Source organism: Hipposideros armiger, unplaced genomic scaffold (genome assembly GCF_001890085.2).
Source record: "Hipposideros armiger isolate ML-2016 unplaced genomic scaffold, ASM189008v1 scaffold_126, whole genome shotgun sequence".
NCBI classification, from domain to species: Eukaryota; Metazoa; Chordata; class Mammalia; order Chiroptera; family Hipposideridae; genus Hipposideros; species Hipposideros armiger.
Window position 1 is genome coordinate 2,570,355 of NW_017731476.1, and position 26,291 is coordinate 2,596,645.

Here is a 26,291-nt window from a genome sequence, read left to right on the forward strand (position 1 = left end):
CCCCCCAGGTGATCACGCTGGAGGGCTGGGTGGACATCATGTACTACGTCATGGATGCTCACTCCTTCTACAATTTCATCTACTTCATTCTGCTCATCATCGTGAGTATGGGTGGGGCAGGATGTTCACAGCCAGGGGTGTGAGTGCGTGGAGGTGTTTCTGTGTTGTGACTGCTAATCTCAGATGTCGAAGCTCCTTGGTGTGATCATGCTGGCCCCCAGGGCCATCCACGAGCTTGCTTGTGCCCCCAACATGTGCCATCCCAGCCTTTGCTGTCCCGCATGGGTCCCTACATTGACTGAACTGCAGGGCGGGGGCAGCAGAGACCCAGGGTTGCCCTCATGCTGCCAGACAGGTGGGTTGGGGGCCCATGGTGGGACAGGGGGCTCCCATGCAGCCACCACCAGTGGGGGGAAGTGGGCAAGGGTAGGAGGACAAGCCAGCATGTGTGGGAGGGGAGAGCCCGCTTCCAGGAGGCCTCAGATAGCACCCCAGGGCCTCCCATGGCCAGGTCCTATCTGGAGGCTGCAGAAGAAATTAGGACCCCCCTCTTGGGGTCACAGCCCTCCACAGTGTATGTGACCTCCCAGGCACCGTTCTCCACAGTGTATGTGGCCCCAGGTATGGCCCTCACCTGATCCGGGCAGGGTCTGCAAGGACCTAGCAGTGAACAGAACAGGCCAATATCCCTCCTTATCTTAGTTAATACCAGCAAAGGAGCGTGTCGCATGGTGACCCTGCCACAGAGGAATGCCCATCTGGAAGGGGTGGGGTCGCCGAAGTTGAGAGGGTCTTGTCAGGGACAGAGGACGGGAAGGAGAGTCTCCTTATGTGTCCTCCATCTGTCCACAAAGAGGCAAGAAGCACCTACTGTGTACTGCCTGTCCCAGATGCTGGGGCTCAGCAGGGACCCCTCCCATCATGGGCCACCACTACCGGTCACACTCAGGGCCATACCCCAGCCCCTGGAACAGGCAGCATGTAGTAGGCCTCTGTAGTTTTCTCATCAGGGACTTGAGTGCTGTTTTATATCATAGAAACCACAGCTGCTGCCCCTGCCTCTTGGTGGGTGGGTCTCCATGTCCCCTCTTCCCTGGTTCCCTGGGGCACACAGCTCAGTGAGCGAGACCATGGATGGGCTGCAGGGAGGCTCACCACTGCCTGCCCACTGCAGGTGGGCTCCTTTTTCATGATCAACCTGTGCCTGGTGGTGATCGCCACACAGTTTTCAGAGACGAAACAGCGAGAGAACCAGCTGATGCGGGAGCAGCGTGCCCGCTATCTGTCTGATGACAGCACGCTGGCCAGCTTCTCAGAGCCGGGCAGCTGCTACGAGGAGCTGCTCAAGTACGTGGGCCACATCTGCCGCAAGGTGAAGCGGCGCAGCCTGCGCCTCTATGCCCGTTGGCAGAGCCGCTGGCGCAAAAAGGTGGACCCCAGCAGCACCGTACATGGCCAGGGCCCCGGGCACCGGCCACGGCGGGTGGGCAGGTGCACGGCCTCCATTCACCATCTGGTCTACCATCACCACCATCACCACCACCACCATTACCACTTCAGCCACAGCAGCCCGCGCCGACCCAGCCCCGAGCCAGGAGCTGGAGACTGCAAGCTGGTGCGGGCCGGAGCCCTGCCCTCTCCACCCTCTCCTGGCCGTGGCCCCCCCGACACCGAGTCGGTGCACAGTGTGTACCACGCAGACTGCCATGTGGAGGGGCCTCAGGAGAGGTCCCGCGCGGTACAAGCTGCGGCCACCGCTGCTAGCCTCAAGCTGGCCACAGGGTTGGGCGCCATGAACTACCCCACCATCCTGCCTTCAGCAGCCAGTGGTGGCAAAGGTGGCACCAGCCCTGGGCCCAAGGGGAGACGGGCCAGCCGACCCCCAGGAGCCGGAAGGCACAGCCCCCTCAGCATGAGCAGCCACAACCCCTATGAGAAGATCCAGCATTTGGTCGGGGAGCATGGTAAGAACCCCAGTCTCACCTTGCTGAGAGTGGGGTGGGACCCAGGGATGTGGTCGCTGCCTGTGCACCCTCTGGGATGTCCTGGACACTGTCATGAGCCCTACTTTCTCCTTTTGTGCCCTGGAAGAAGGGAGTGGGGAGGGGCCTTGGACTCTAACACGACAGGGAAGGGAGAGAGGGTACTCTGTTTCGTCCACCCTGCAGCAGCCCAAGCAGCTGTCTACTGAGTGGAGCATGAGCCTTTACCACGTGGACATGAGAATTCTGAAGGTGGCAGAGTATTGCCCCCTTCTGTCCCCAAGAGGGACCATCTACCCATGTTTACAGCCTGGCCACTTCCCCTGAGGAGTGGTCGGCCCCACTGCTGGGTAGAGAGACTGAGGCAGGGGAGTGCGGAGGAGACGGTGTTGCAGTGCCCCTTAGCGTTGGGGTGGGGGGTCGGGTGCCCCTCACCATTCTTCCGCCTGGGAACTCTGCTTCACTCAGACAGGAGGTCTCATGCAGACCGTGAGGCCCTCCCAAGTGATGTGTGCAGGTGTGTGGACCGTGGTGCACCTGAGTGGGTAGGGGTGTGTGCCAGGGCCACTGCGCACACCCTCCTCATACACCATGTTCGGGAGTGTGTGAGCCGGCATGTCACGGCCCACGTGCTTCTAGCCATGCACTACCTGTTAGGTGACCCTGGCCTCGCGAGCCCTTGAATGGTGGTGAGTCCAAGCCGCAGCTCTGGGTACAGAATGCACTGGGTCCCAGAAACTGAGCATGAGGAAGCAGTGCACAGCACTCCTCCTTGGTCCTTCTCCTGTCTGAGCCATGTCAGTGTTTGATGGTTTACACGGGTAAAGTTATGTGCACTGCGGAAGTTAATCTCACCTACCTAGCATGGCTGCTAGAAAGTAACGTACATTACATCTCTGGACAGTGTGGCCACAGGACAGACGACCTTCTCTTCCTCTCGGTGTCCCTGTCCCTGTGTGTGAGCAGAGTGCACCTGGGCAGGGTGCATCTGCATGAGTGTGCCCCAGTATATGTGAGCGTTCCTAGGGTGTGCAAGGTGTACCCAGGTGTGCACGTGTCCAGGGGTGTGTGTTGCCTAGATATTTGTGTGCCCAGGTGTGCACATGTGCACCATTCACCCCACAACAGCCTCCCTGTGGGCATGGGTCCCAGGCGCCCCAGGTGTGACCACCGAGCAGCCTGACCCTGTCTATGCCCTTCTCCCCTCAGGTCTGGGCCAGACCCCCAGCCGCCTGTCTGGCCTGAGTGTGCCCTGCCCCCTGCCCAGCCCCCAGGCAGGCACACTGACCTGCGAGCTGAAGAACTGCCCGTACTGTGCCAGCGCCCTGGAGGACCCTGAGTGTGAGTTCAGCGACTCAGAGAGTGGAGACTCAGATGACAACACGGTCTATGAGTTCACGCAGGACGTGCGGCATGGGGACCACCGTGACCCCATTCAGCCGCCCTCAGCGGTGGACACACCAGGCCGGGGCATCATGCAGAGGCGGGCACAGCGCCGGGTGGCCTCTGGCGAGCAGGGCGGGCTGGGCCGAGTGTGGGCCACCATCAGCAGCAAGCTACGCAGGATCGTGGACAGCAAGTACTTCAACCGCGGCATCATGGTGGCCATCCTCACCAACACGCTGAGCATGGGCGTCGAGTACCACGAGCAGGTGGGCGGGCGCAGGGACACCTGCCCTCAGTGTGGCTCGGGACTGTCGTCAGGATCCTAGGGAGCACGTTCCGCATGTGTCTCCTGGAGATTTCAGCCTCCTGGGAACCCACGGGGGGTTTTGGGTTTGGAAGACAGGTGGCATTGGAGCCAAATGATGTCTGTTGGGGGAATTTTTATCAGGTGCTCAACACTCATCTCTCCTCCTTAAGCTGGGTCTCTGCTGAGTGGTGAACACAGAGACACCATGGCTCCCGCCAGAGGTTCTCACCATCTGGGGTGGGGGGTTGAGACCACCACAGACCCAGAGGCAGCAGGGAGCCGAGGGTATTTACCAGGTCACTGGGTAGCTCCTCTCAGGAGGGGACCCCTGGCCTAGCTCTCTGAGAGAGAGGCACCCCCTTACCTGAGCCAGACCCACTGGCTGAACCCACTGGGGTGCCCCGGGGTGGCCAGAAGAGGTGGCGATGTGGAATGGCCCCAGGGGGAGGAATTGCACAGTTGCCTGGATGCTATAGACCCTGCTCGCTGGCCCTGGACCAGGCCACACCAGGGAGGGGCAGGGAGATGGCGTCCTCTTGGGACCAAGGCTGGTTCACTTTTAACACCCAAATCAACTGCCTCATCTTCTATCCTCTGGGCTTTTCAAGTCCCTTAAGTCATTTTCTTTCATCCTGGAGCGAATTAGGGCAAATCTAAGCAGTGTCAGCTGTTAGAAGGCCCTGGGCAGGGAGGTGCTTTTTGTGAGGGTGAGACCCAGGGCAGGGACAAGAGCAGGCCTCAAGGGACCCCTGGTACGGAAGAGCTTCTGCCACGCCTACACACGTGCATGTACACACTTAGGTGCACATACACAATCATACATGTGCATACCCGTCCACAGATACACACGTGCAAGGCTTCCCGTGCCCAGTGAACATATGTACAGACACATGCAGACGACCATGCATATACCCATCACGTGTATAGCATGTGTTCAGGTACACACACATACACAAGCAGGTCACACTGGCACGTGCACACGTGTTTACACTAACACAGGCGTCATGAGCACACGCACAGGCAGATTAGAATGTCTCCAGTAAGGATGGGCCTCTGGGGCCTTCTGCCAACAAGGAGGAGTGTGTGAGGTCTCCAGGGACCAAGGAGCTTTCAGAGGCACCACTCATGCTGTCTGTGTCCCAAGCACCCCCACACCCACCCTGAAGGCTGGCACAAATGCCTCAGGCCCTGTTCCTGTGGTCTGCGCTTGGAGGTCCAGGGAGCCCCCAAGCCCTGGTGCTCAGCTATGCTGGTGGGAAGGTCAGTAAGAGCCTGGGGGAGCCAGGGACAGTGAGGGCGGGAGGGCCAGAGAGAGAGAGGCTGGGGTCCAGCTGGTGGGGGCCTTCCCTGGGGCCCCAGCTTCCTCCTCCTCCTGACAGCAGTTGAGATGCCCACTGTAGCCTCTTGACCCCGTGATGCATCCTTACCTGCTCCCCATCAGTGGGGGCAGTGACCTCTCTCCCCTGATGGGCCGGCCCTCTGCCGCCCACAGCCGGACGAGTTGACCAACGCCCTAGAGATCAGCAACATTGTGTTCACCAGCATGTTTGCCCTGGAAATGCTGCTGAAGCTGCTGGCCTGTGGCCCGCTGGGTTATATCCGGAACCCCTACAACATCTTTGACGGCATCATCGTGGTCATCAGGTAGGACCCTGTGTCCCACCCAGTAGGTCCCTATCTCCCACCCAGGCCACAGGGTCCTGGGAGGCTTCAATGTCAGGCAAGCACCCCCACCCAGAGCAGAGCCCCAGTCAGGGAGAGGCACTGCTGGCAGTGTTTTCCGGCAGGTTTTCCCACAGGCACTGTTGGGTATACACAGGTCAGCTGCATGTCAAACGGATGTTTCTAGAATCGAGTGGAAGCTGTTTCCTCTTGGCTAGATTCCTGTGAGGAACGCCAGTGGGGTGTCTGCTGCAGTGAAATCCACCTAGAAGGGAGCAGGAGAATCGGGGGGAAGTGTAGCCCTCAGGAGTCAAGGGGTCTCCGCCTTAGCAGGGAGTGGGGTGAGCAGGAATAGAGGGTCCAGGCATGGCTGTGAAAGGCACAGGACGGGAAGACTCTCGACTGAGAAGCATCTGTCCAGGTCAGAGCCAGGGACAGCAGGTTAGGTGGCTTCGGCGATGTCCCTCAGCCCCCCTGGGCGCCTTGATGACGCAGCCAGACCTGCTCCCTGTCGTGGGGTTGAGTGCAGGCCATGATGGCTCCCAGGCTGGCATTCCTGCTTCCGGGAAGAGGAAGTCCGGAGTCAGGACAGGACAGGGATCCGCAGGCAGAGCACGGCTCCTCCTGACCTCGGCCTGGCCCACAGCGTCTGGGAGATCATCGGGCAGGCGGATGGCGGCCTGTCAGTGCTGCGGACTTTCCGGCTACTGCGGGTGCTAAAGCTGGTGCGTTTCATGCCGGCGCTGCGACGCCAGCTGGTGGTGCTCATGAAGACCATGGACAATGTGGCCACATTCTGTATGCTGCTCATGCTCTTCATCTTCATCTTCAGGTGGGCCCCTCCCCTGCAAAGAAGCACCCCTCCTCCCGCGCTGGCCCCATGCGCTCAGTGGTGCGGGTGGTTGCTTCATCCAAGCAGAACTGATTGCGCGCCTTCTGTGTGCAGACGCGAGGCGTGCAGGGGCTTGGGCTGGGCTCTGCTCTTATGGGCTCACCGCTGAGGGGGGGGATGGGATGGACCCCCAGATAGATGGATCGGGAACTGTGCCCAAAGAAGAGCAGAGAATGAGGGAACCAGAGAAGAGGTAGGGGCGGCGGGCTGGAGTTCATCATTGGCTGTGCCAGCCTGGCCGGGGCTCAGGCCTCAGGAAGAGGCCGGGGTGGAGGGCAGCCCAGACACGCTAAGTGAGACAGGCTCCCCAGGTCCTGGCCACCACCTGGAGCCAAAGTGGCCTCTGGTTGTCCCTCCTGCCCTTGTTCTCGGTCTTTCCATCATGGACATGGGCACTCGGACCTATCAGGGGAAGGCCTAGAGGAGCAGTTGCTGGATACGAAGGTGACCAGGCAGAGCAGTTCCCTGCCTCACTCCCATGTTCCTCCCCTCCCCACTCACTGCACCCCTGTCTCCCACCCTCAGCATCCTGGGTATGCACCTCTTTGGCTGCAAGTTTAGCCTGAAGACGGACACCGGAGACACGGTCCCCGACAGGAAGAACTTTGATTCCCTCCTGTGGGCCATAGTCACTGTGTTCCAGGTAAAGCCTGGGCAGGGGCCATTCCCTGATGTAAACATGGCCCCAGGAGAACCACAGCCCTGCTCAGAGCAGCCCAGAGCATGCCTTGGTCTGTGCAAGGCTGGAGCAGGCCAGGAGCAGTAGGGACAGCGATTCCGTCTCCCGGGGATGTGGGCATGTGTTCTTACTGGTGCAGAACTCCTCCTGGTCTTGAGGAGTTGCCAGCATGTCCACGGCGAGCTGACCCCCAGTGCCCCTTTTCTCCCCACCATGGCATCCCCGCTCTGCCTCACTGCCCCTCTTCCCCAGATCCTCACCCAGGAGGACTGGAATGTCGTCCTTTACAACGGCATGGCCTCTACCTCCTCCTGGGCTGCCCTGTACTTCGTGGCTCTGATGACCTTTGGCAACTACGTTCTCTTCAACCTGCTAGTGGCCATCCTGGTGGAGGGCTTCCAGGCGGAGGTGAGGGGAACTTCCAGGGGGTGGGAGCCTGGCATGTGAGGCGAAATTCCTGCACAGACTGACATGGGGAGGCCTCCGTCTTTCACCCACCTTGTCTGCCTGGCCCTTTGACACGCCTGCTTCCATGTCGGCCCAGCCTCCCCGTGGGGAGCTCCACAGGGGGGTGCTCGGCACAGATGGCTCACCCCCAAAGGGAGCCTCACATGTGCCTTCTGCTCTGCGCGGGGCACAGGGTGACGCCAACAGGTCTGACACAGACGAAGACAAGACGTCCACCCACTTGGAGGAGGATTTCGATAAGTTCAGAGACCTCCGGGCCACAGGTGTGTGTGGGGACGATGCGGGCAAGGATGGAAGGGGCGCTACCCACACTGACCTGGCACAGCTGGGAGTCCCGTGGGTGAGTCCTGGGCAGGTGGATTCCTCTTTCTGGGAGCCCTGCACAAGTGAGCAGCCCCTTCCCCTTCCAGAGATGAAGATGTACTCCCTGGCTGTGACCCCCAACGGGCACCTGGAGGGCCAGGGCAGCCTGCCCCCTCCTGTCATCATGCGCACGGCAGCCACGCCCATGCCTACCCCCAAGAGCTCCCCGAACCTAGACACGGCCCCTAGCCTCCTGGACTCACGGCGTGGCAGCAGCAGCTCCGTGGATCCTCAGCTGGGGGACCAGAAGTCTCTGGTAGGAACCATCCCCTGCCCCAGCCTCAGGGCACCTTCAGGCTCCACGAGCCCAATTCCTTATGTCCTTCCCCAAAGATGAACAAGGGTCCCACATTGCCCCACACCACCACCACCCCCACCCCCGCCGTCATTGCCACGTGAGTCCTTGGCCCTGAGTGCTTTGATTTCTGTAAATGGAGCTGGAGTTGCTGTGCTTATGACAAGAACATAGAGACTAGATGTGGAAACATATGTCCGATCCTTTTTTTCTGGTAGAATGTCAGGAAGTTATCTACCAAATTGAAATAAAAGTAAAAAACTAGCAGAACAGAGTAGAAAAAAAAACAGAAAAGAGATGGCAAAAAGGTATAAAAGCAGAGTACGTGAAACAGATGATGGAGGCTGGGTGGAGAGTTCCGTGTGTCAGAATCGACAGTGCCCCGTGGGGACTTTCCAAACCAGGAAATTCCGCCCCTAGGGACACAGCCAGAATGGCTTCTCAGAAGGGCCCAGGAGGGGTGGGCAGAGTGGGACAGGCTAACAGCAGAACAGGGAATAAGACACAAACACAAAAGAAATGAAAGCAAAGTTTATCAAGACAGGATGCTGTCACAGGAAGAGCTGCCTGGATGAACCTAGGGTGGACCGGACCAGGTAACTTAGCAACAAGATGCAGTGCCGCCATAAGGGAGAGGTAGGCAGGGGTTTAGCAGGATTAAAGCTCAGTTCCTGACAAACACTGGCAGAGAGGATGGGCCCAGCACGTTAAGTCCCTGGATCGAAGTCGGTTTATCTCATAAGATGGTGGTTGAACTTCTCTTTACAAGTCCAGAGTCCACCAATTAGAAACTGATTTGGGGCCGCACCCCAGAGATCAGGGCTGGGGCGGCATCTGAGGATGAGCCACGGCTGGTCCCAGGCCCACTGTTAACCTGCACCTGCCCTCTGGTCCTCCTGAAGGCCCCGCGGCCAGCGGGGCCCTGCTGCTGGCTGTGTCTCCAGCTCATTGTTGACCCGCTCTGTACTGCAGGCATCCCCTGGAATAGCAGTGTTGCTAGCCTCTCCCTCACAGGGGCCTGCACGTACAGATCCCACCCACAGGTCTTAATAGTGATTGTGGTGATCCTGAAAATCCTACCGGTGGTGTTCATCATGATGCCACTGGTGGGGAAAGGCACCTGTGGCTGGGTGCCCCAGATCCTGGGCTGTTTGAGGGTCCTTGGGGACTGGCCCCACTCACTCCTTCCCCCTCCCCTGCAGTCCAGCCTCCGCAACTCGCCCTGCGCCCACTGGGGCCCCAACAGCGCCTGGAGCAGCCGGCGCTCCAGCTGGAATAGCCTGGGCCGCGCGCCCAGCCTCAAGCGCCGTAGCCAGTGCGGGGAGCGTGAGTCGTTGCTGTCTGGGGAGGGCAAGGGCAGCACGGACGAAGAGGCCGAGGAGGGCAGGCCCGGGGCGGGGGCCTCGCTGAGCACACGTGCCACCCCGCTGCGACGGGCCGAGTCCCTGGACGTGCGGCCCCTGCGGCCAGCCACCCTGCTGCCTACCAAGCTCCATGACTGCAACGGGCAGGTGCTGTCCCTGCCCAGCGAGTTCTTCCTGCGCATAGACAGCCACAAGGAAGATCCTGCCGAGTTTGACGACGACATGGAGGATGTGAGTGAGCAGCAGGGCCCATGCTGCCCTCCTGTCGTGGGCTGGTTCCCAGCGTCCTTCATGGGGGGGGGGGGGAATCTCAGGAGAAAGGGGAGGAAACCAGACACGCTTAGCAGGACTTGACCTAGCTGACGGGCCTCAGTGGATCCGTGGGAGCTCTAGAGTTGGATTAGCCCCATGGTTGGCCCCACCTCAAGCTGAGGGCCGTTCTGAACCCTGAGTTTTCAGCCCCTGGTGGGACTTCAAAGGTGGAGAGGAGAGGAGAGCAGGGCCACCTTCTCGGTCAGGCACTCCATTGCCCAGGGTAGTTCCACAGGCGTGGGGCAGCTGGGGGGCCTGGGCGGGGATCTGAGAATGTCCACTCACCTGACCCTGTGGAATCCCAGCATGGATCATTCACCCAGCCCCTGAGTGGGGAGGACAGGCTGGGACAGCTGGGACCCCAGGGGCAGAAGGACAGGGCTGGGCCTGGAGGTGGGTGAAGCCTGAGGACGTGCCCCCCTTCCCAGAGCTGCTGCTCACGCCTGCACAAGGTCCTGGAGCCCTACAAGCCTGAGTGGTGTCGGAGCCGGGAGTCCTGGGCGCTATACCTCTTCTCTCCACAGAACAGGTGAGGGGCGCACTGGGTGGGAGGGGCTCCTGTCCACGCAAGTTCCCCACTAGCAGTGAGTGCCTTGGGCCTCAGGGTCTCACACTCACCCTCTGGGAACTAAGGCAAAGCAAGGGCTTGGGCAGGGTTGGCCCCAGACCCCTCACCTGGCATGCCCAACCCCCCCAGGTTCCGTGCCTCCTGCCAGAAAATCATCGCTCACAAGATGTTCGATCATATTGTCCTGGTCTTCATCTTCCTCAACTGTATCACCATTGCCCTGGAGAGGCCCGACATTGACCCAGGAAGCACCGTGAGGCCCCCTCCTCTGCTGGGGAAGGGGTGGGGTTTCCTGGGTGTGGCCAGCCCCTTCCAATGACCTGTCCCTGCAGGAGCGCGTCTTCCTCAGCGTCTCCAACTACATCTTCACAGCCATCTTCGTGGCGGAGATGATGGTGAAAGTAGGTACCAGCGTGTCCGTCCGGGAGGGCCCCTGGGTCTGTCCTCCAGCTTCACACCCGCCGTCCAGCCAAGCAGCCCCCACCTGCTGGGCCCCTGACCCCCACCTTCCACCCCTTCCTGCAGCACTGCTTACCTGTGCTCCTCCTCTGCTCCTGGACAGGTGGTGGCTCTAGGACTGATCTCTGGTGAGCACACCTACCTGCAGAGCAGCTGGAACGTGCTAGACGGGCTGCTGGTCCTGGTGTCCCTGGTCGACATCGTGGTGGCCATGGCTTCGGCAGGCGGTGCCAAGATCCTGGGCATCCTGCGGGTGCTGCGCCTGCTGCGAACACTGCGGCCTCTGAGGTGGGCGGGGTGAGGTCAGGGGAGGGGGCGGGGCCAGAAGGGCGGGGTTGGGGATAGGGCGGGGGCTGGGGCGGGACCTTTGCTCTAGCAGCGCCATTTGTGTGGTTGCTTGCTCCCTTGGTGAGTTCAACTGCAGGCTCCCTCTGCCCCATGCAGGGTCATCAGCCGTGCTCCGGGCCTCAAGCTAGTGGTAGAGACCCTGATATCGTCCCTCAGGCCCATTGGCAACATCGTCCTCATCTGCTGCGCCTTCTTCATCATCTTCGGCATCCTAGGGGTGCAGGTGGGCGGCCCCGCTTGTCGATGGGTGTCCCGTTCAAGGGACGGTAGTCTGTGGTCTGTGATCAGCAGCGCGTGGCAACCCCAGGAAGGCCCAGTCTCGCCCCTCCGCCCTTCTGCTCCAGGAGGCCCCATGTGGGGGGCTGGTGGGCAGGGGGTGCAGGGTTGGCCCTCGGGGTGACCGACCGCCCCGTCAGCTCTTCAAGGGGAAATTCTACTACTGCGAAGGCGCCGACACCAGGAACATTTCCACCAAGGCAGAGTGCCGGGCCGCCCACTACCGCTGGGTGCGGCGCAAGTACAACTTCGACAACCTGGGCCAGGTGGGCGGGGCAAGGGCGGGGTGCAGAGGGCCTCGGAGAGGCGGGGTGGGGTGGGGCGATGCAGACCTGGGGTCCCCTGAGGTTTGCGCTCCAGGTGATTCTAGATGGCCTCACCCTGGTCTCCTAAAGGATGAGAACGGTGGGACCACAGGCCTCGGGGGCCGCGGGAGGCCTGTGGGGTTCTCGAGGGCAAGAGACTGGGCAGTAACCACCCTTGCTGTGGCCCGGCAGGCGCTGATGTCCCTGTTCGTGCTGTCCTCCAAGGACGGCTGGGTGAACATCATGTACGACGGGCTGGACGCTGTGGGCATAGACCAGCAGGTGCGGACAGGCGGTGGGCAGCCCTGGCCTTCAAGTGGGTCCTTTGGGCGTCCCCTAGGTCATCTCAGGGAACCTCCTCCAGGAGGCCGTCTTTGGCTTCTGAGAGTTCCACGTCACAGGGCTCCTTCTCTGGCCTTGCAGGCTGTAGCACCGAGGGTCCCTGGGGTGCATGGCTGTCCCTGGGCAGGGCCCTCAGGCAGCGGGGACCCATGCACCCTCGTGTGCCACAGCCGGTGCCCAACTACAACCCCTGGATGCTGCTCTACTTCATCTCCTTCCTGCTCATCGTCAGCTTCTTTGTGCTCAACATGTTTGTGGGTGTCGTGGTGGAGAACTTCCACAAGTGCCGGCAGCACCAGGAGGCCGAGGAGGCGCGGCGGAGAGAGGAGAAGCGGCAGCGGCGCCTGGAGAGGAAACGCAGGAGTAAGGCGCTCCGGTGGCGGTGGTGGGTTGGCACCTGTGCGCCGGTGGGAGGGCGGTGGGGTGGCAGGGGCAGCAAGGACCAGCCGAGGAACCGGCTCTGAGGCCCGGTCTCCCTCACAATCCAGTGTGGTGGGTACCCAGAGCCGCCTGCCTGGCCCTACTCCCCTTGGCCTCCCAGCCCCAGCCTTGCCACATGGCTCTGCACTCTGCCCGCCTTGCCTGGGCCTGCATGGGGGCCAGGCTGGAGTGGGCAGCTGCAGCAGGAGGCAGGGGTCCCCTCCCAAGTGGCATAGGAAGTGAATGAGACCCCCAGTTCTTATCCCCCATCACTACCAAGGGAGAGTTCACCCCTGTGAGTTCTCATGCCACAGCAGGAAACATGCAAAGCTGTCCGAGACAGAGAGAGGGTCTTAGGGAGGTCCTACCCAGTTTGGGAGCAAGAAGGGCTTCCTACAGGAAGGGGCCACTGAGTGTCCCGCCCACCGCAGCCAGCTCAGACCATCTCCTTGTCTTTCCAGGCACTTTGCCCAACGCAGGTACCTGCCCCCAACCCTGCATGCCTAAGCCCCCCTGCTTCTGCCAGCCCCTGCACGGGGCTGTGAGCTGCCCTGGCCTCCGTCCCCCTGCCACTGCTACACGGAAGGGCGGACAGCACAGGCGGGTGCCAGGCCTGCTAGGGTCCGCTGCAGGGTGGCCATGGGACAGCTAGGTTTGGGCGCCAGGTGTCAGTGGGGAGAGGAATGGTTGGCCACTCACCTGCCTGGTGTCCATACCGCTGCCTGCGAGCTCCTATGTCCCTCTGCCCAGCCTGCATGCCTGACTGCTTCCCTGCTGTGCTCGTGGGATGCCTGCAGGTTCGCGGCTGCTCCATGTCCTCTGTGCTGGCCTGGCCTGATTGGCCGCCAGCCCCTTTGGCTGCTTGAGCTGAGCCAAGCTCTTCAGTGACTGCATGCCAGACCCAGGAGCATGAGGGTCCCAGGGTGGGGTCAGTCCCATTGGCCCTGCTCGTCCAGGCCCTGGGACAGCCGCAGCTCTCACTGCCCCGGCCCCCACCCATGCATGGTTCTGTGGCTGAGGCAGGTCCTCGTGTGCAGTGGTGGCAGCTATGTCCACACCCAGTGGGAGCTCAGTGAGCACTGATATATGCCTTAAAGGGGTTGCTGTGGTGAGAGCATTTAGTGCAGACAGATCTGTTGGGGGATGCATGACCCCGTTCCCCGAGGTGATGGCCATCAGGTGGACTGGAAGCCCGTCAGACCCCAGACAAGAGGCAGTGGCAACTGGTCTTTTGGAAAACCAGGAGGGGAGGGACTCTTGAGCCTAGTGGCCAGAGGGCAGCTCATGCGCAGACTGAGAGACAGGGGGCCTGTCCCCCGAGAAGGCTCCCATCTGCCCACCCCTTATCATCAAGGTGTCTTTTAACCCTGAGGTCACACCAGAGGCATGTACCACAAAGGCCCTAGCTTGGGAGCCCCTGGCAGGGCGGAGTATGGACGGTCTCCCAGGGCAGGGCCAAGTGGGATTCTCAGCTTCCAGGCCCATTCCTGGGGCTTCCCTGAGGCCCACTCACACCCAGGCCCCCCAGCCCAGGTTTTCCATCAGTCAGCAGGAGCTGAACTCACAGGAAGCCACTTCTTAGCTAGAATGGGACCCTCTTCCTGAGAGAAACCCCTCTCCTAGCCTCCTGCAAACCCTCCACATCTGAGCCCAGGCCTTCCCCTAGCCATACCCACACTCCAGTCGGTGCAAGCAGCCCAGCCCCCACCAGCTCGCCCTGGTCACAGGCGCCCTCTCCCTGCAGAGGCCCAGCGCCGGCCCTACTACGCCGACTACTCACCCACCCGCCGCTCCATCCACTCGTTGTGCACCAGCCACTACCTCGACCTTTTCATCACCTTCATCATCGGGGTCAACGTCATCACCATGTCCATGGAGCACTACAACCAGCCCAAGGTGGGGCTCGGGGCTGCGAGACCCTGCCCACCTTGCCTCCAGGACCAGTGTGGGAGATGAGCCCTGGGAGGGCCGTGGGTGGGGTCCGGCGCCCAGTGGGTGGCCTAGATCAGGAAGTGCTACCCCAAGAACTGGGGTGCAGCATCTCAGATCTGCGGCCCTGGGTGAGCCCTCACCAGGGTTTATAGGGTATGGTTTGAACAAAGTGTCCTCCTTTTAACACCAGTTAAAACTCCCAGGGCCACCTGTGCTGGTGGCCCTCCCCACCCCCAAGTGGTTCCATCTCGAAATGCTGGCTGTGGAAATGTCCCTGGGTCCAGCCTCCCAGGCTGTGGATTTCACAGTCCAGGAAAAGGCCAGAGAGAGAGGGAGCTGGCAGGAGACAGGCAGGCATAAATGGTCAGCTTTTTATTTCGCTCCAGTTACATCTGCATCGCCATCATTTCATTAAAGAAGGGACACCCCTCTCCTCATCCCCCACCATGGGAAGGGAGGGGTCCCAGGGTAACAGAGCCTTTGAATTTGAACCCACTCAGCTTGGGGGGAAGCTAAGCTTTGGCTGGCATGGGCCGGCCCTGCCCCAGGCTGTGGGTGGGGTTCTGGTCAATGTGGAGCCAGGACTCTGGGCTTGGAGGGGCAGGTCCCCCCCACCTGAGGGTTGTCCTCAAAATGCTGCAAAATTGATCCATGTGAGGCCTCCCAGACCTAGGATAAGTCCACATACAATAAGTGGTCAAAAGCTGGGCCTCAGAGAGATCTGTCCTATTCCCAGGGGCACCCAGGTTGATAGAGGAGAGATGGGGCAGGTTGACCAGGACCCAGCTGCTGGGGTGCCTGGGGCCATGATGGGGGGTGGGGTGGAGGAGGAGGACAGCCTCCACAGCCTGACACTCTGCCCCCAGTCGCTGGACGAGGCCCTCAAGTACTGCAACTATGTGTTCACCATTGTCTTCGTCTTTGAGGCTGTGTTGAAGCTGGTGGCGTTTGGGTTCCGGAGGTTCTTTAAAGACAGGTGTGTGAGGTGGGGCCATCTGGTGCCCTGGAGGACCTGTGGGGTTCTCGGGGGTGGGCGCAGTGAGAGCCACAGCCCTCTTCCCTGGCGGTCCCGGCCTGTGGTCTGCAGAGGTGTGGGACGCACCTGTGGGTGACATCAGGATGGACCCTGTGGGGGACAGAGAAGGGGACTTTTGATCCAAAGGGCTGCAGGCGGGGGAAGGAGGCAGCATGACACTGAGCCCGCCTGGCTGCCCAGGTGGAACCAGCTGGACCTGGCCATCGTGCTGCTGTCCATCATGGGCATCACGCTGGAGGAGATCGAGATGAGCGCGGCGCTGCCCATCAACCCCACCATCATCCGCATCATGCGTGTTCTCCGCATCGCACGAGGTAAGCGCCCGCCTGCCCGCCCGCCCGCTGGGGGCTCCAGGCCACCCCAGCCGCCTTCCTCACCACACCCCGAGGCCTCTGCAAGTGTCCTTGCTGGTGATGGGGATGTAGGGGCTGGGGATGGTCCCGTGTCTCAGCCAGCCTCAGAGGGTCAGGCTGGCCCTGGCACCCCACCCGCCCCTAACGCTCAGCTCCTGGCCCTAGTGCTCAAGCTGCTAAAGATGGCCACAGGCATGCGAGCCCTGCTGGACACGGTGGTTCAAGCCCTGCCCCAGGTAGGTGGACAGCTGCCCCGGGGTGGGCACTACCGACGCCCCCAAGAGGACAAGGCTGCAGGGAGGGCCTCACTCACTGTCATTCATTCATTTGTGCGGTCATCTAGACTTGTGACAACCAAGGTTATTATATGTAGGGAGTAACGGCTGTGCTGGGAGGGATGCAGCTATCTGCCTCTGGGCCTGGGTCCCTCTGGGGAAGACCAGTGCCCGCCTCCCCTGGTCCAGTACTAGATGCGGTAGGATGTGGGCGGAGGACATGGCTGAGGCGGGCTTCTCTGAGTTTCAAGAACCACATCCAAGACTCAGGTGTTGGCTGGAGGCCTCACTCCTCTTTTGGAGCCGACTTGGGCTGCCTTCTCACTTCCTATGCCCACAGCCCTTATTCTTTAGAGTCTCTTGAGCTGAAAGAAACTCATTGCCCCATCTATGTGGTATCCAGGCCTTCTGCCAACATGCCTGTTCAGCCATGTGTCTATCTGTCCATAGTTCTAACCCTCTGAACCAGCCATCCATCCACCAAGCTACCCATGTGTCTATCTGTCCATTATGCAGCCCCCGTGGCCAGCCGGCTGCCTCCCCAGCCACCCACTCACCCTCACAGCTGTCTGTCCACCTAGCACCTCACCTCTCCAACCAGCTACTTGCCCACGAGCCTGTCTGTCCACGTGCCCATCAGCCCTCCGTGTGCTCCACCTTCAGCCAGCCCCTGCTCACCCCTCAGCAGCACCCCTCAGCCCTGTCTGAATTGCAGCCCCCAGGGTCCTTGGTGGCTGCCCAGTGTCTGCAGAGTGATTATAAGGGGAGGGGAGCCTGAGCCCAGCTGTGCCCCAGCATCCGGGGCACAGGAGGCCTGTGAAGACAGGGCACCCTCCCTGGAGGGCAGCATGACAAGTGCTGGGAGGGTGGGCCACAGAGACTCAGGGCAGAGCCTTGGACGGGGTCGCTCAGTCTGCAGAGCCCATGGGGACCCTGAGGTTGAAGGTGGGTCCTACAGGAGAACCCTGGGGAGCAGAGCTGCTGGAGGCAGTGGTGGTCCTGGGTGTGAAGTGGGCATGAGGAGCCAAGGAGGGGCCTTGAGCGCCAGGCAAGAGAGGGAGCCCCTAGGGACCACAGGAGCTCTAGGGCCAGGGGAGTGGGTCAAGAATGGGACTCCAACGCTGACTCTGGGAGTTGGACCCCCTGCCTGGTGGGACCACAGGGTGAGGGTGGCTGGTGGGCACCAGGCGCTGAGTGCACAGCAGCTGGGATAGAGGCCTGACCTGGTTCCGCTTCTCTCCTATGTAGGTAGGGAACCTCGGCCTACTTTTCATGCTCCTGTTTTTTATCTATGCTGCCCTGGGAGTGGAGCTGTTCGGGAGGCTCGGTGAGTGGGGTCCAGGACGGCGCAGCCTCGCCCACGAACACACGGCCCTCAGACAACTTGGAGTGCTGGCCATGCCAAGGCAGGGCCCCCTGCTCCCTCAGCCCTTGACCACATGAGGCGAGCGTGACAGCGGGCACGTGCAGGAGCATCTGTGTATGGTGCCAGCCTTGTGACACAGACATATACACATATACACACGGACATGCACGTGGACACACACACACATGTTCATAACCCAGCCAGGAGGGCAGAGCCACACAACCTGAGCAAGCATGCACTTGAAAACACAAACAGGTGTCACTGAACTGCACGTGTCCCCAGGGGATAAATGCTGCAGCATGTCCTCTTTAATTGTCACCAAGGATTTTCTTAAACCTTCCTCAGGCCTGAGGCTCTGGCCAGCCTGGGCAGGGGGGTGGTTGGGGACCCTCTCTGGCAGCCCAGTTCCTGTAGGGTCCCTCTCACCTTCCTGCCGGGTTCTCTTGAATGCTCAGTGTTACCAAACACTCAGTGGTTCCAGGAGCTGCCAGTGGGCCTGTCTGTGAAGTGGCTGTCAGTTAGGAGTGTGCCCAGTGGGGGTTCCTGGGGCCTGGCAGCTGTTGTCCCAGACCTCAGGTCTGACTCCTGGCCCCTGGCCCAACCTCGTGCCCCTGGTGGCCTCATTATTCTACCAAGGCCTGAGGGTGTGTTGACCCAAGAGAGGGCCTGCTGAGCAGGCGGTGCCATCTCCTGGGGCTGAGCCAGTGCCAGGCTGCTACCAAGTGCTTAGCCTTTTCAGGCAGAAAACCCTAGATCTAGAACAAGGGTCAGCAAACTGCGGCTCACGAGCCACATGCAGCTCTCTGGGTACGTTCCGTCTCAAAAGTTTGCCGACCCCTGGAAGAGCCAATCCTGTCCCTCACAACAATTGAAAAATTATTCGAGAGCCATAAATATATTTTTACATAATCACCATTATGTGCATAATATCCTGTAAAAATTTTACAAATGAAACTATGATAGTTTTATTTTCATTTTCAATTTTACTTCAGAGCCTGCGGCTCGCGAGCCGCAGTTTGCTGACCACCGGCGGCTCTTCCGTCTCAAAAGTTTGCCGACCCCTGATCTAGCACAGCAAGGCTTCAGGCAGCCCCACGCCAAGGAGGAGCTGCCCCACCCTGCTTTGAAGAGATATGCCCCCCCCCAGTTGGTTCCTGTGGGTGCCCACCCACCAGCCCCCACCCTCCACAAGCTAGGCCACCACCCTGTGCCCTAGAGGACTATAACGTCCTCCTTAGGGGAGGGGCAGGACTCAAGGAGGGTCTTGGGGCCTCCTGGGCCAGTGTGTGCCCCGGCCCCCAGCAGCATGGCTAATGAAGTGGGTCTCTACCCTGCAGAGTGCAGTGAGGACAACCCATGTGAGGGCCTGAGCAGGCATGCCACCTTCTCCAACTTCGGCATGGCCTTCCTCACACTGTTCCGCGTGTCCACGGGCGACAACTGGAACGGGATCATGAAGGTATCGGCCCGAGCCGGGCAGGCTGGAAAGGTGGGTTCAGCCCCTACCACCCTTGCAGCTGCCCCTCTGCCCACAGGACACGCTTCGGGAGTGCACCCGGGAGGACAAGCACTGCCTCAGCTACCTGCCGGCCATCTCACCCATTTATTTTGTGACCTTCGTGCTGGTGGCCCAATTCGTGCTGGTCAATGTGGTGGTGGCCGTGCTCATGAAGCACTTGGAGGAGAGCAACAAGGAGGCGCGTGAGGATGCCGAGCTGGACGCTGAGCTGGAGCTGGAGAGAACACAGGGGCTCCCTGCACATCCCAGGCCGGCAGCCCCACAGAGCCCGGGAGCCGGACCCAGTGTCCCCAACGTCCTGGTCGCGCGCAAGGTGTCCGTGTCCAGGATGCTCTCGCTGCCCAATGACAGTTACATGTTCCGGCCTGTGGCACCTGCCGCATCCCCTCACCCCCACCCACTGCAGGAGGTGGAGATGGAGACCTACGTGGGCACTGTCCCCTCTGGTATGACCAACGGAGGCAGCTGGGGGACTTGGGTAGGCGGGAGGACTCAGGCGGGTGGGATGACTGGGTGAGCAATAGCTGCCTGGTTCAGACACCTTCCTGCCCCAGGCTTGGCCACCTCCGAACACTCACCACCTGTGGAGTCCTGCGCCTCCCTCCAGGTCCCGTCGGCGGCGTCCTCTCCTGCCAGGGCCAGCAGCACCCTCCTCACCTTGCCCTCTCAGGGGACAGCTCGCTCCCCCAGCTTTAGCCGCCTGCTCTGCAGACAGGTAGAAGTCGTCCCCCCCGCATCCCGGCCCCCGATTTCTGCAGCCAAGGCCTGGAGGCTGTGTGGGGGTTCCATCTCCCCATTTGAAGGATGAGGGATGGACATGGGATGGGCGGGGGGCCGTGTTCTTGGAGCTGTGATGACAGAGTTGCGAGCCAGCAGGACTGCGTCCCTCCTCAGACAGCCTCAGTCTCCCACAGTGCCCACAGTAACAGTTCCTTTGGGCCTCACTTGTCCCCACAGACCCCCATCCTCTGTCTTTGGGTTGCCAAGCTGGGCTGGTATGCAAGGTGGCCTCGGCCCAACTCTGTGCCCAGCAGGGTCACCAAGGCTCACGACAGGCCCTCCCCACACTCAGGACCCAGCCCTCTGCTCCTCACAGCTCCTCCTTAGCATGACTGGCATAGGTGGTTGGCACCCACACACAGGGTGGCCCCCAAGGTGGCGTGGGTGGGGTTGGAGAACAATGTTGTCCACACCAGGGGCTCCTAGCCCCATCTCACCCTAGGTCCTTAACCTCGGGGCTTTGAGAGCCTACTCTGGCCTGGGTGGGGAGGGGTCCCTGCACCCCTGGCTGCTGGCTGGGCTCTGCCCGGTTTTACCTGACACCTTGCCCTATCTTGCAGGAGGCCGTGCACACCGACTCTCTGGAGGCACAGGTTGACAGCCCCGGGGACTGTGACCCAGGCTGGGGGGAGCCTGATGGGAAGACCCCTGGGAGGCAGGCGTCCCAGGGGGCCTCTCTGCGGTCCCCACCCCGCTCCCCAAGGCCCACCAGCATCCGCACCCGCAAGCACGCTTTCGGGCAGCGCTGCGTCCCCAGCAGGCTGCCGGCCCCAGGCGGGGAGGAGGCAGAGGCCCCAGACCCAGCGGACGAGGAGGTCAGCCATATCACCAGCTCAGCCCGAAGACCCTCGCCCACAGCCCACGAGGTGGTGGGTGGTGAGCCAGACCTGCGCAGGCTCTACAGTGTGGACGCGCAGGGCTTCCTGGACCAGCCGGGCCGGGGAGACGAGCTCTGGAGGCCCTCGTTGGAGCAGGGCGGAGGGGACAGCCACCCAGAGACCGGAGAGGTGAAGGCCCGGGCCCTGGAGGCCGAGCCAGCCCTGGGGGCACGCAGGAAGAAGAAGATGAGCCCCCCATGCATCTCCATAGACCCGCCCACGGAGGACGAGGGCTCAGCCCGGCCCCCCGCAGTGGAGGGCGGCAGCACCACCCTGAGGAGGAGAACCCCATCCTGTGAGCCCATGGAGGGCGTGAGTGTGGACCCTACGGCCAAGGGGGACCGGTGGGGCCAGGCCCCCTGCCGTGCAGAGCATCTGACCATCCCTAGCTTTGCCTTCGAACCGCTGGACGTGGGGAGCCCCAGTGGGGACCTGTTCTTGGACGGTGGCCACAGGGTGGCCCCAGAACCCAGAGCTTCCTCAGGGGCAATGGCGTCTGCCGAACCCCACAAAACAGAGTCTCCCATGCCCTCTGGCGACCCACCAGAGAAGGGGTGGGGGCTCTACCTCAAAGTCCCCCAGAGCCCCCCAAAGAAAGCAGGGTCCCCCCCAGCCAGCCCCATCCCCGGTGACAGTGTGGACGAGCCCGTGTAGCTGGAGGCGTAATGCCACACAGGCTTGGCACTGGGGTTGAGTGTACCTGGTGGGGGTGGTAGCCCCAGGTGGGGCCATGCGTGGACCCTGGCTTGGGCCCCATTGTCGGCAGAGGAGCCAGGAGGACATCCCCCCAGGGAGCGGGAGGCAGACGCTATCCTGAATGAAGAGGAACAAGGTTAGCCCCTCGGCCTGCGAGCCTCCACTTACCCATTCAGGTTTGGGTTTTTTTGAGTTTAGCCTCCATGGTCCGAGACTACCAGAAGCCTGGTCAGCAGTCCCTTAATGAGAGAGCTGCATCCGTGTGACAAGGACCAGAAAGCTACGAAGAGGAAAAAAGGCAGACACCATCCACCAGAGTCCTGTTCTCACATCCACTTATTTTTATAGGGAACACATGCTTGGAGCCACTAGTGCCCTCGTGGGTGGCCGCTCCGTCCCCAAAGACCCCGCGAGCACGCTTCACTGTTGCTCAGTCTGAACTCGCATCTGTTTGTACCAACCCCCCATCACTGGCCCTCCGTCACCCCTTCCACGCCCCCTCCCCACCAGTCCGTGCAGAAAACGCCCATTGATGCCGGTCACCAGGAAGCATCAGCAGGGAGCAGGAGTCCTGCAGTAAGACCCCCGGTGCCTGGTGTCTCAAACCGCCATCCTGGGGTCTGGGCTGAACCCTTCCCACCGATGCCCCATTGTTTCATTTTATTTCTTTTATAAATTCAGGTTAAACATTGCAATAATCTGATGCAGAAAATTCGGCTTCTTGAGTCAAGTGGGTGGGCAGAGCAAACAGAATAAATACTAACTTATTTAAGGAACAAATTGTATGATAATCACCATCAGCCCCTCCGCGTGGGAAGGTGACGGGTTGGTGACAATGGCCACCATGGCAGGGCCTCAGGGTCACCTGCCGCTGGGCTGAGCTGGCTGAGTTCCTTGGGATCTGGGACGAGATAAGGGTCTCCTCCCCACTACCCCTCTTATCTGGAGGTCCCAGCCCGAAATCCCCACCTGGTTACTTTTCCTGTTGTCGCCCGCCTGCCTCCTGCGGTTCCCCTGCACAGGTAGATTCACAGATAGAAAATTGTTCGGCAGGAAAAGTTGAGCTCCCCATAGTAGTGGAGTTCATGTGGCACTATTCACACACTGGAGAAACTGCATCTGACAATGTATGAAGGTTTTGCCAGGGCTCCTGGTGGGGATGGGTTCATTGCAAGCAGAGATGAGGGGAACCCTACAGGGAGAGCTTCCCAGCTGGATAGTCAACCTAGGGCTTAGGAGAGCACTCACACCCTCTCCCTGCCCTGAAGGCTCCAACCCCCAGTGCTTGGCCCTGACCCTTGACCCTGCCGAGTGTCCTACCAGCCTCTAAGGGACCAGGGCTTGTTTGCAGCCTCACGGGCCCATCTTGTCTTCTGGAAGCCCAGTCTTGGGGGTTTCTCAGGACGGTCCCCCCTCAACACCCAGACTGAGTCCGAAAAAGGCAGCTCAGGCCCCATGACTAGATCCTCACCACCCAGCCCTCCCCAATGTCCTTGCCACACCCAGCCCCAGGTCCCATGGTCTCCACCGCAGATCAGATGGAGACAGCACCAGCTGCCCAGCTCAAGGCAGCCCTTCCTAACCGTCACTGTCTGGCCAGGGCCTGATGACCAAGCTGATTAGGGCCCTCTGGGAGGAAATGGGGCTTTCCTGCCCCCGTCAGCTCCAAATCAGAGGCTGGGTGGGTGGGTCCCTCCAGGTCAGTGATCCCCTTAGATGGGGGAAACTGAGGCACATGGTGTTTGTCTGATGATCCACCAGGACACAGCTTCTCAGGGTGCAGACTTAACTCCTTCCTTCCAGCACCTGGCCCAGAGCCTCAGAAGTGTGTGTGCCATATTTGACCTAATGATGAACAGGGGTGACAGTGGCACCAGCTTTGTGTGTGGACCTGCTCTGAATCCATGATAGGCACATGCTCAGGAGGGTGCCCCTTGGGAAGGGGGACCTGCCCCCATCAGTACAGCTCAGGGGAGCAGGGTCAGAATCCAGGCTACCCCTCCCAGGCACCAGGAGGCCTGATGGCACCCAGCGTTGGTGGAATGGGGGGTTTCTGGAGGAACTGAGGTCCTCTGCCTCCTGCACACGCCATTCCTTCTCCAGGTCCTCACAGGAGAAGATTTCAGGGCCCTCACCTATCCCAACATGATTCACCTCCAGCTTGGGAATCCCAGTTTCCCGTCTGCACCCCATCACACAGCTCCCTGCAGGTCCCTCGCCACCTTCAAGATCCCAGGCCTGCTCTCCAAGCAAGAAACTTGCAAGCACCATCCATGTGGTCGCCTCAACGACTCTGACATGGACTCATTTCTGTCCCCATTTGGCAGGAGAGCAAACAGGCACAGGGAGGGGCATTCTGCCCTAGAGTGCCCCCCCTCCTGGTCTTGGGTATCCCACACCCCAGCAAACATGGGCCTGTGGGCCGCATGGCAGCCCCCTCAGGAGGACCCTGCAGGCACAGGGAGGGCCTCACAGTCCCACAGGCCCAGCTTGACCCTCCCTGATAAGCCAACGCTCACTTTGTCCCTTGCCACTGGGCTGAGCTGGCTGAGATCCTCGATCTGGGACCAGATAAGGGCCCCCTTCCCACTCCGCCTCTGTTGAGTCCCAAGCCTAGGCCCCCGCCTGGCCACCTTTTCTTCCTCCCACCACCCCCACCCACAGGAACCCTGCGGCATCTCGTCCCTCAGTGTCCCCCAACATGACCTGCAATTGGAAAAGTCTAAATGTGCTTATAAGCTTAGCAATGCAGGGAGGTTGCCCCAATGACCACAGCGGCAACCCCAAGAGGGAGGGACAGGCACAGGGAGGAAGGAGTGAGGTGTCCAGTCCATCTGTCTTTCATGCGCTAGGATGGGCATGTGTTACGGCTACAATAAAATAAAGATGAAAATAAATAGGGTTAGCACCTCTCCCCAACCCCCACCATGGTTTCCACAGCAGTGAGGGCGCAGGATGAGTGGGGGCGAGGCCATTCCCACTTGGAACCCAGTCTGCACTATGGGGAGCGGAGCTGTGGGCTGTGGGAATCTGCCCACAAGACAACCTGAAATGCACAGCAGCCTGATGCAGAAAACCACCCAACCTGTTGCCGTGAGCATTGATGGGAAAAGGTGCCCAATGACTGGACCATCCAAGATGGTAGAATCCTTGGACATGGGGCCTGGGGACACTGTCCCTGCTATTGAAGGTGGACAGCTGTCCCCTGTCCTACCAAGGGCAAGAGCCCCGACTGCAAAAGGGGCTCCCCCAATCAAAAATGATAAAAATACTAATTAAAAACTTCATGAGATGCCATCCCCCCCTACCAGAATGGTGGATTGGAGGTGACGTGGCACCAACCCCATTGCTAAATCCACCTGGCATCTCGGAAATGGAGGGTGCATGGACCCCATGGCCTCAGCAACCCCCTCAGTGGCACATGCTGCATACATTCCGGGTGTGTGCACAGGATCATCCAGGCTACCAGGTCCTAAGACCCTGACTGGGGACACCCCAAGTCCCCTGTGGCAGTCTGGACACTAGACTAGGCTCCCCCCTGGGAGCTGACACAGCGTTGAGAAATGGTGACCTCGCTACACACAGCCATGGGAGAAGAGCACAACATGGTGTCAAGTGAAGTGCGAGGCTCCAAAGTGTTACAATTGATCAGTCACAGAAACGGGAAAATTAGGCAGACACACTATTCCCATGTGCACATGCACAGTGCGGCCTGAGAGAGGCAGGGGAGCAGGGGACAGTGCTGTGTGTGTGTGGGAGGGTGCTGCATGGTTAGAGGGACACGGGGCATGGGCAATGACGCTGTGTATCGTGACCCCATTGCTGGGTACCTGACAACCCTAGAATCTTTTATTTATTTTTATTTTATTTTATTTTATTTTTTTTACCTGAGCCATCCTGCCATCTGTTGGCAGCTCAGCGGCTGCTCAGCTCGGGCGGGACTCGAACTGCTGTTGCTCAGGGCTCAAACTAGAATCATCTTTTAAATGGTCTGTGTTGCTTTCTGTGTCCCAAGTACACGTGGCCACTCACCCAAGACACACAAACCCGGGCACCAGAGCCTGGAAAAGGGACCATCCTCACGGCTGGGGACCCCACAGTGACAGTGGCTGTGCCGGGCTCTCCTGGACCCCCTTCCCTGCCCCTCAGTGACGCCCACAATCAGACACAGGGCCCAGCCACGTGTGTATTCCATGCTCTTTAATGAGGATCAGTGTGTGAGCTGGAGAGGCAGGGGACAGGGCAGGGGACAGGGAGGATGGGAAGATCACCACCTGGGCAGGAAGCAGTGGTGAGGGGACAGGAGGGGCCTGGCTTCTCTGCAGACGCCAGCGGCAGCCTTAGGGACAGGCTCAGGGTTCCTCGGGGACATACTGACGGATCCACTCCAGGTAGTAGGTGACTCGGGTGTAGATGCGGGGTCTGTTGGGCTGGGCACAGCTTTTGCCCCAGCTGACCACACCTGCCTGTAACCAGGTGCCGTTGACCTTGCAGACCAGGGGCCCTCCGGAGTCGCCCTGGGGAGGAGAGGGGTCAGCAGGGGCTCGCGAGGCCAGGGCTGGTGGGGGCTGTGGGTGAGGACACGGGCCCACCTGGCAGGAATCCCTCTTCATGTTTCCTGCACACATCATGTCATCACGGACAATCTGGACATTGTCCCCCGTGGACAGGCCAGTGTGGTAGTTTGTGTCACAAATGCCGTTTTCTACAATGGGGACCTTCACCTGCTTCAGGGGGAATGGTGGTGGGAGATGTACTGTGGGGTGAGAGGCGAGCACGCAGCGTCAGCGGGGAGGCAATCAAAGCCCTCAGCCAGCTGTTGGGCCCCATCCCCCATGGGAACCCCGGAGCTGGGTCATGGGTGTTACTGGTCCCAGCTCCCCTGAGCACCTCAGCTGTCCCTGACACTTACCTCCATTGTCCACATCGCCCCAGCCTGTCACCCAGCACACGGTCCCTGAGGGGAAGGTCTCCGAGGCCGGGGGCAGGGTGACCACCTGGACGTGGCTGGAGATGTTCACAGGGTCC

At 60.6% G+C, this 26,291-nt stretch overlaps 2 protein-coding genes across 3 annotated transcripts in view; one reads left to right on the plus strand and one right to left on the minus strand.

The window, feature by feature from the left end:
- The window catches only part of CACNA1H (calcium voltage-gated channel subunit alpha1 H), a 72,309-nt gene extending 50,278 nt beyond the window's left edge, over positions 1–22,031 (plus strand). Inside the window, exons 7-34 of one of the 2 annotated variants that reach the window (XM_019648825.1) lie at positions 4–101; positions 1,175–1,964; positions 3,192–3,634; positions 5,168–5,319; positions 5,984–6,169; positions 6,755–6,872; positions 7,161–7,316; positions 7,549–7,639; positions 7,787–7,995; positions 9,237–9,629; positions 10,139–10,239; positions 10,408–10,531; positions 10,611–10,679; positions 10,841–11,025; positions 11,182–11,308; positions 11,502–11,627; positions 11,859–11,948; positions 12,179–12,371; positions 12,890–12,907; positions 14,173–14,324; positions 15,227–15,336; positions 15,577–15,710; positions 15,915–15,985; positions 17,273–17,351; positions 18,728–18,849; positions 18,926–19,355; positions 19,464–19,624; positions 20,250–22,031. In XM_019648825.1, the coding sequence (XP_019504370.1) occupies positions 4–101; positions 1,175–1,964; positions 3,192–3,634; positions 5,168–5,319; positions 5,984–6,169; positions 6,755–6,872; positions 7,161–7,316; positions 7,549–7,639; positions 7,787–7,995; positions 9,237–9,629; positions 10,139–10,239; positions 10,408–10,531; positions 10,611–10,679; positions 10,841–11,025; positions 11,182–11,308; positions 11,502–11,627; positions 11,859–11,948; positions 12,179–12,371; positions 12,890–12,907; positions 14,173–14,324; positions 15,227–15,336; positions 15,577–15,710; positions 15,915–15,985; positions 17,273–17,351; positions 18,728–18,849; positions 18,926–19,355; positions 19,464–19,624; positions 20,250–21,221 (5,900 nt within the window). In that variant the 3' untranslated portion in view covers positions 21,222–22,031. The remainder of the gene's footprint in view (positions 1–3; positions 102–1,174; positions 1,965–3,191; positions 3,635–5,167; positions 5,320–5,983; positions 6,170–6,754; positions 6,873–7,160; positions 7,317–7,548; positions 7,640–7,786; positions 7,996–9,236; positions 9,630–10,138; positions 10,240–10,407; positions 10,532–10,610; positions 10,680–10,840; positions 11,026–11,181; positions 11,309–11,501; positions 11,628–11,858; positions 11,949–12,178; positions 12,372–12,889; positions 12,908–14,172; positions 14,325–15,226; positions 15,337–15,576; positions 15,711–15,914; positions 15,986–17,272; positions 17,352–18,727; positions 18,850–18,925; positions 19,356–19,463; positions 19,625–20,249) is intronic. The other variant, XM_019648826.1, reaches the window with a different exon arrangement.
- Positions 22,032–25,448: 3,417 nt separating this feature from the next.
- Positions 25,449–26,287, minus strand: LOC109385830 (tryptase alpha/beta-1-like; the record flags this gene model as incomplete). Its single annotated transcript, XM_019648450.1, has 3 exons — positions 25,449–25,780; positions 25,856–26,019; positions 26,176–26,287. Coding segments are annotated over 3 exons (441 nt in total), but the record flags the coding sequence as incomplete, so codon positions are not given.
- Between the last annotated feature and the right edge of the window lie 4 nt (positions 26,288–26,291).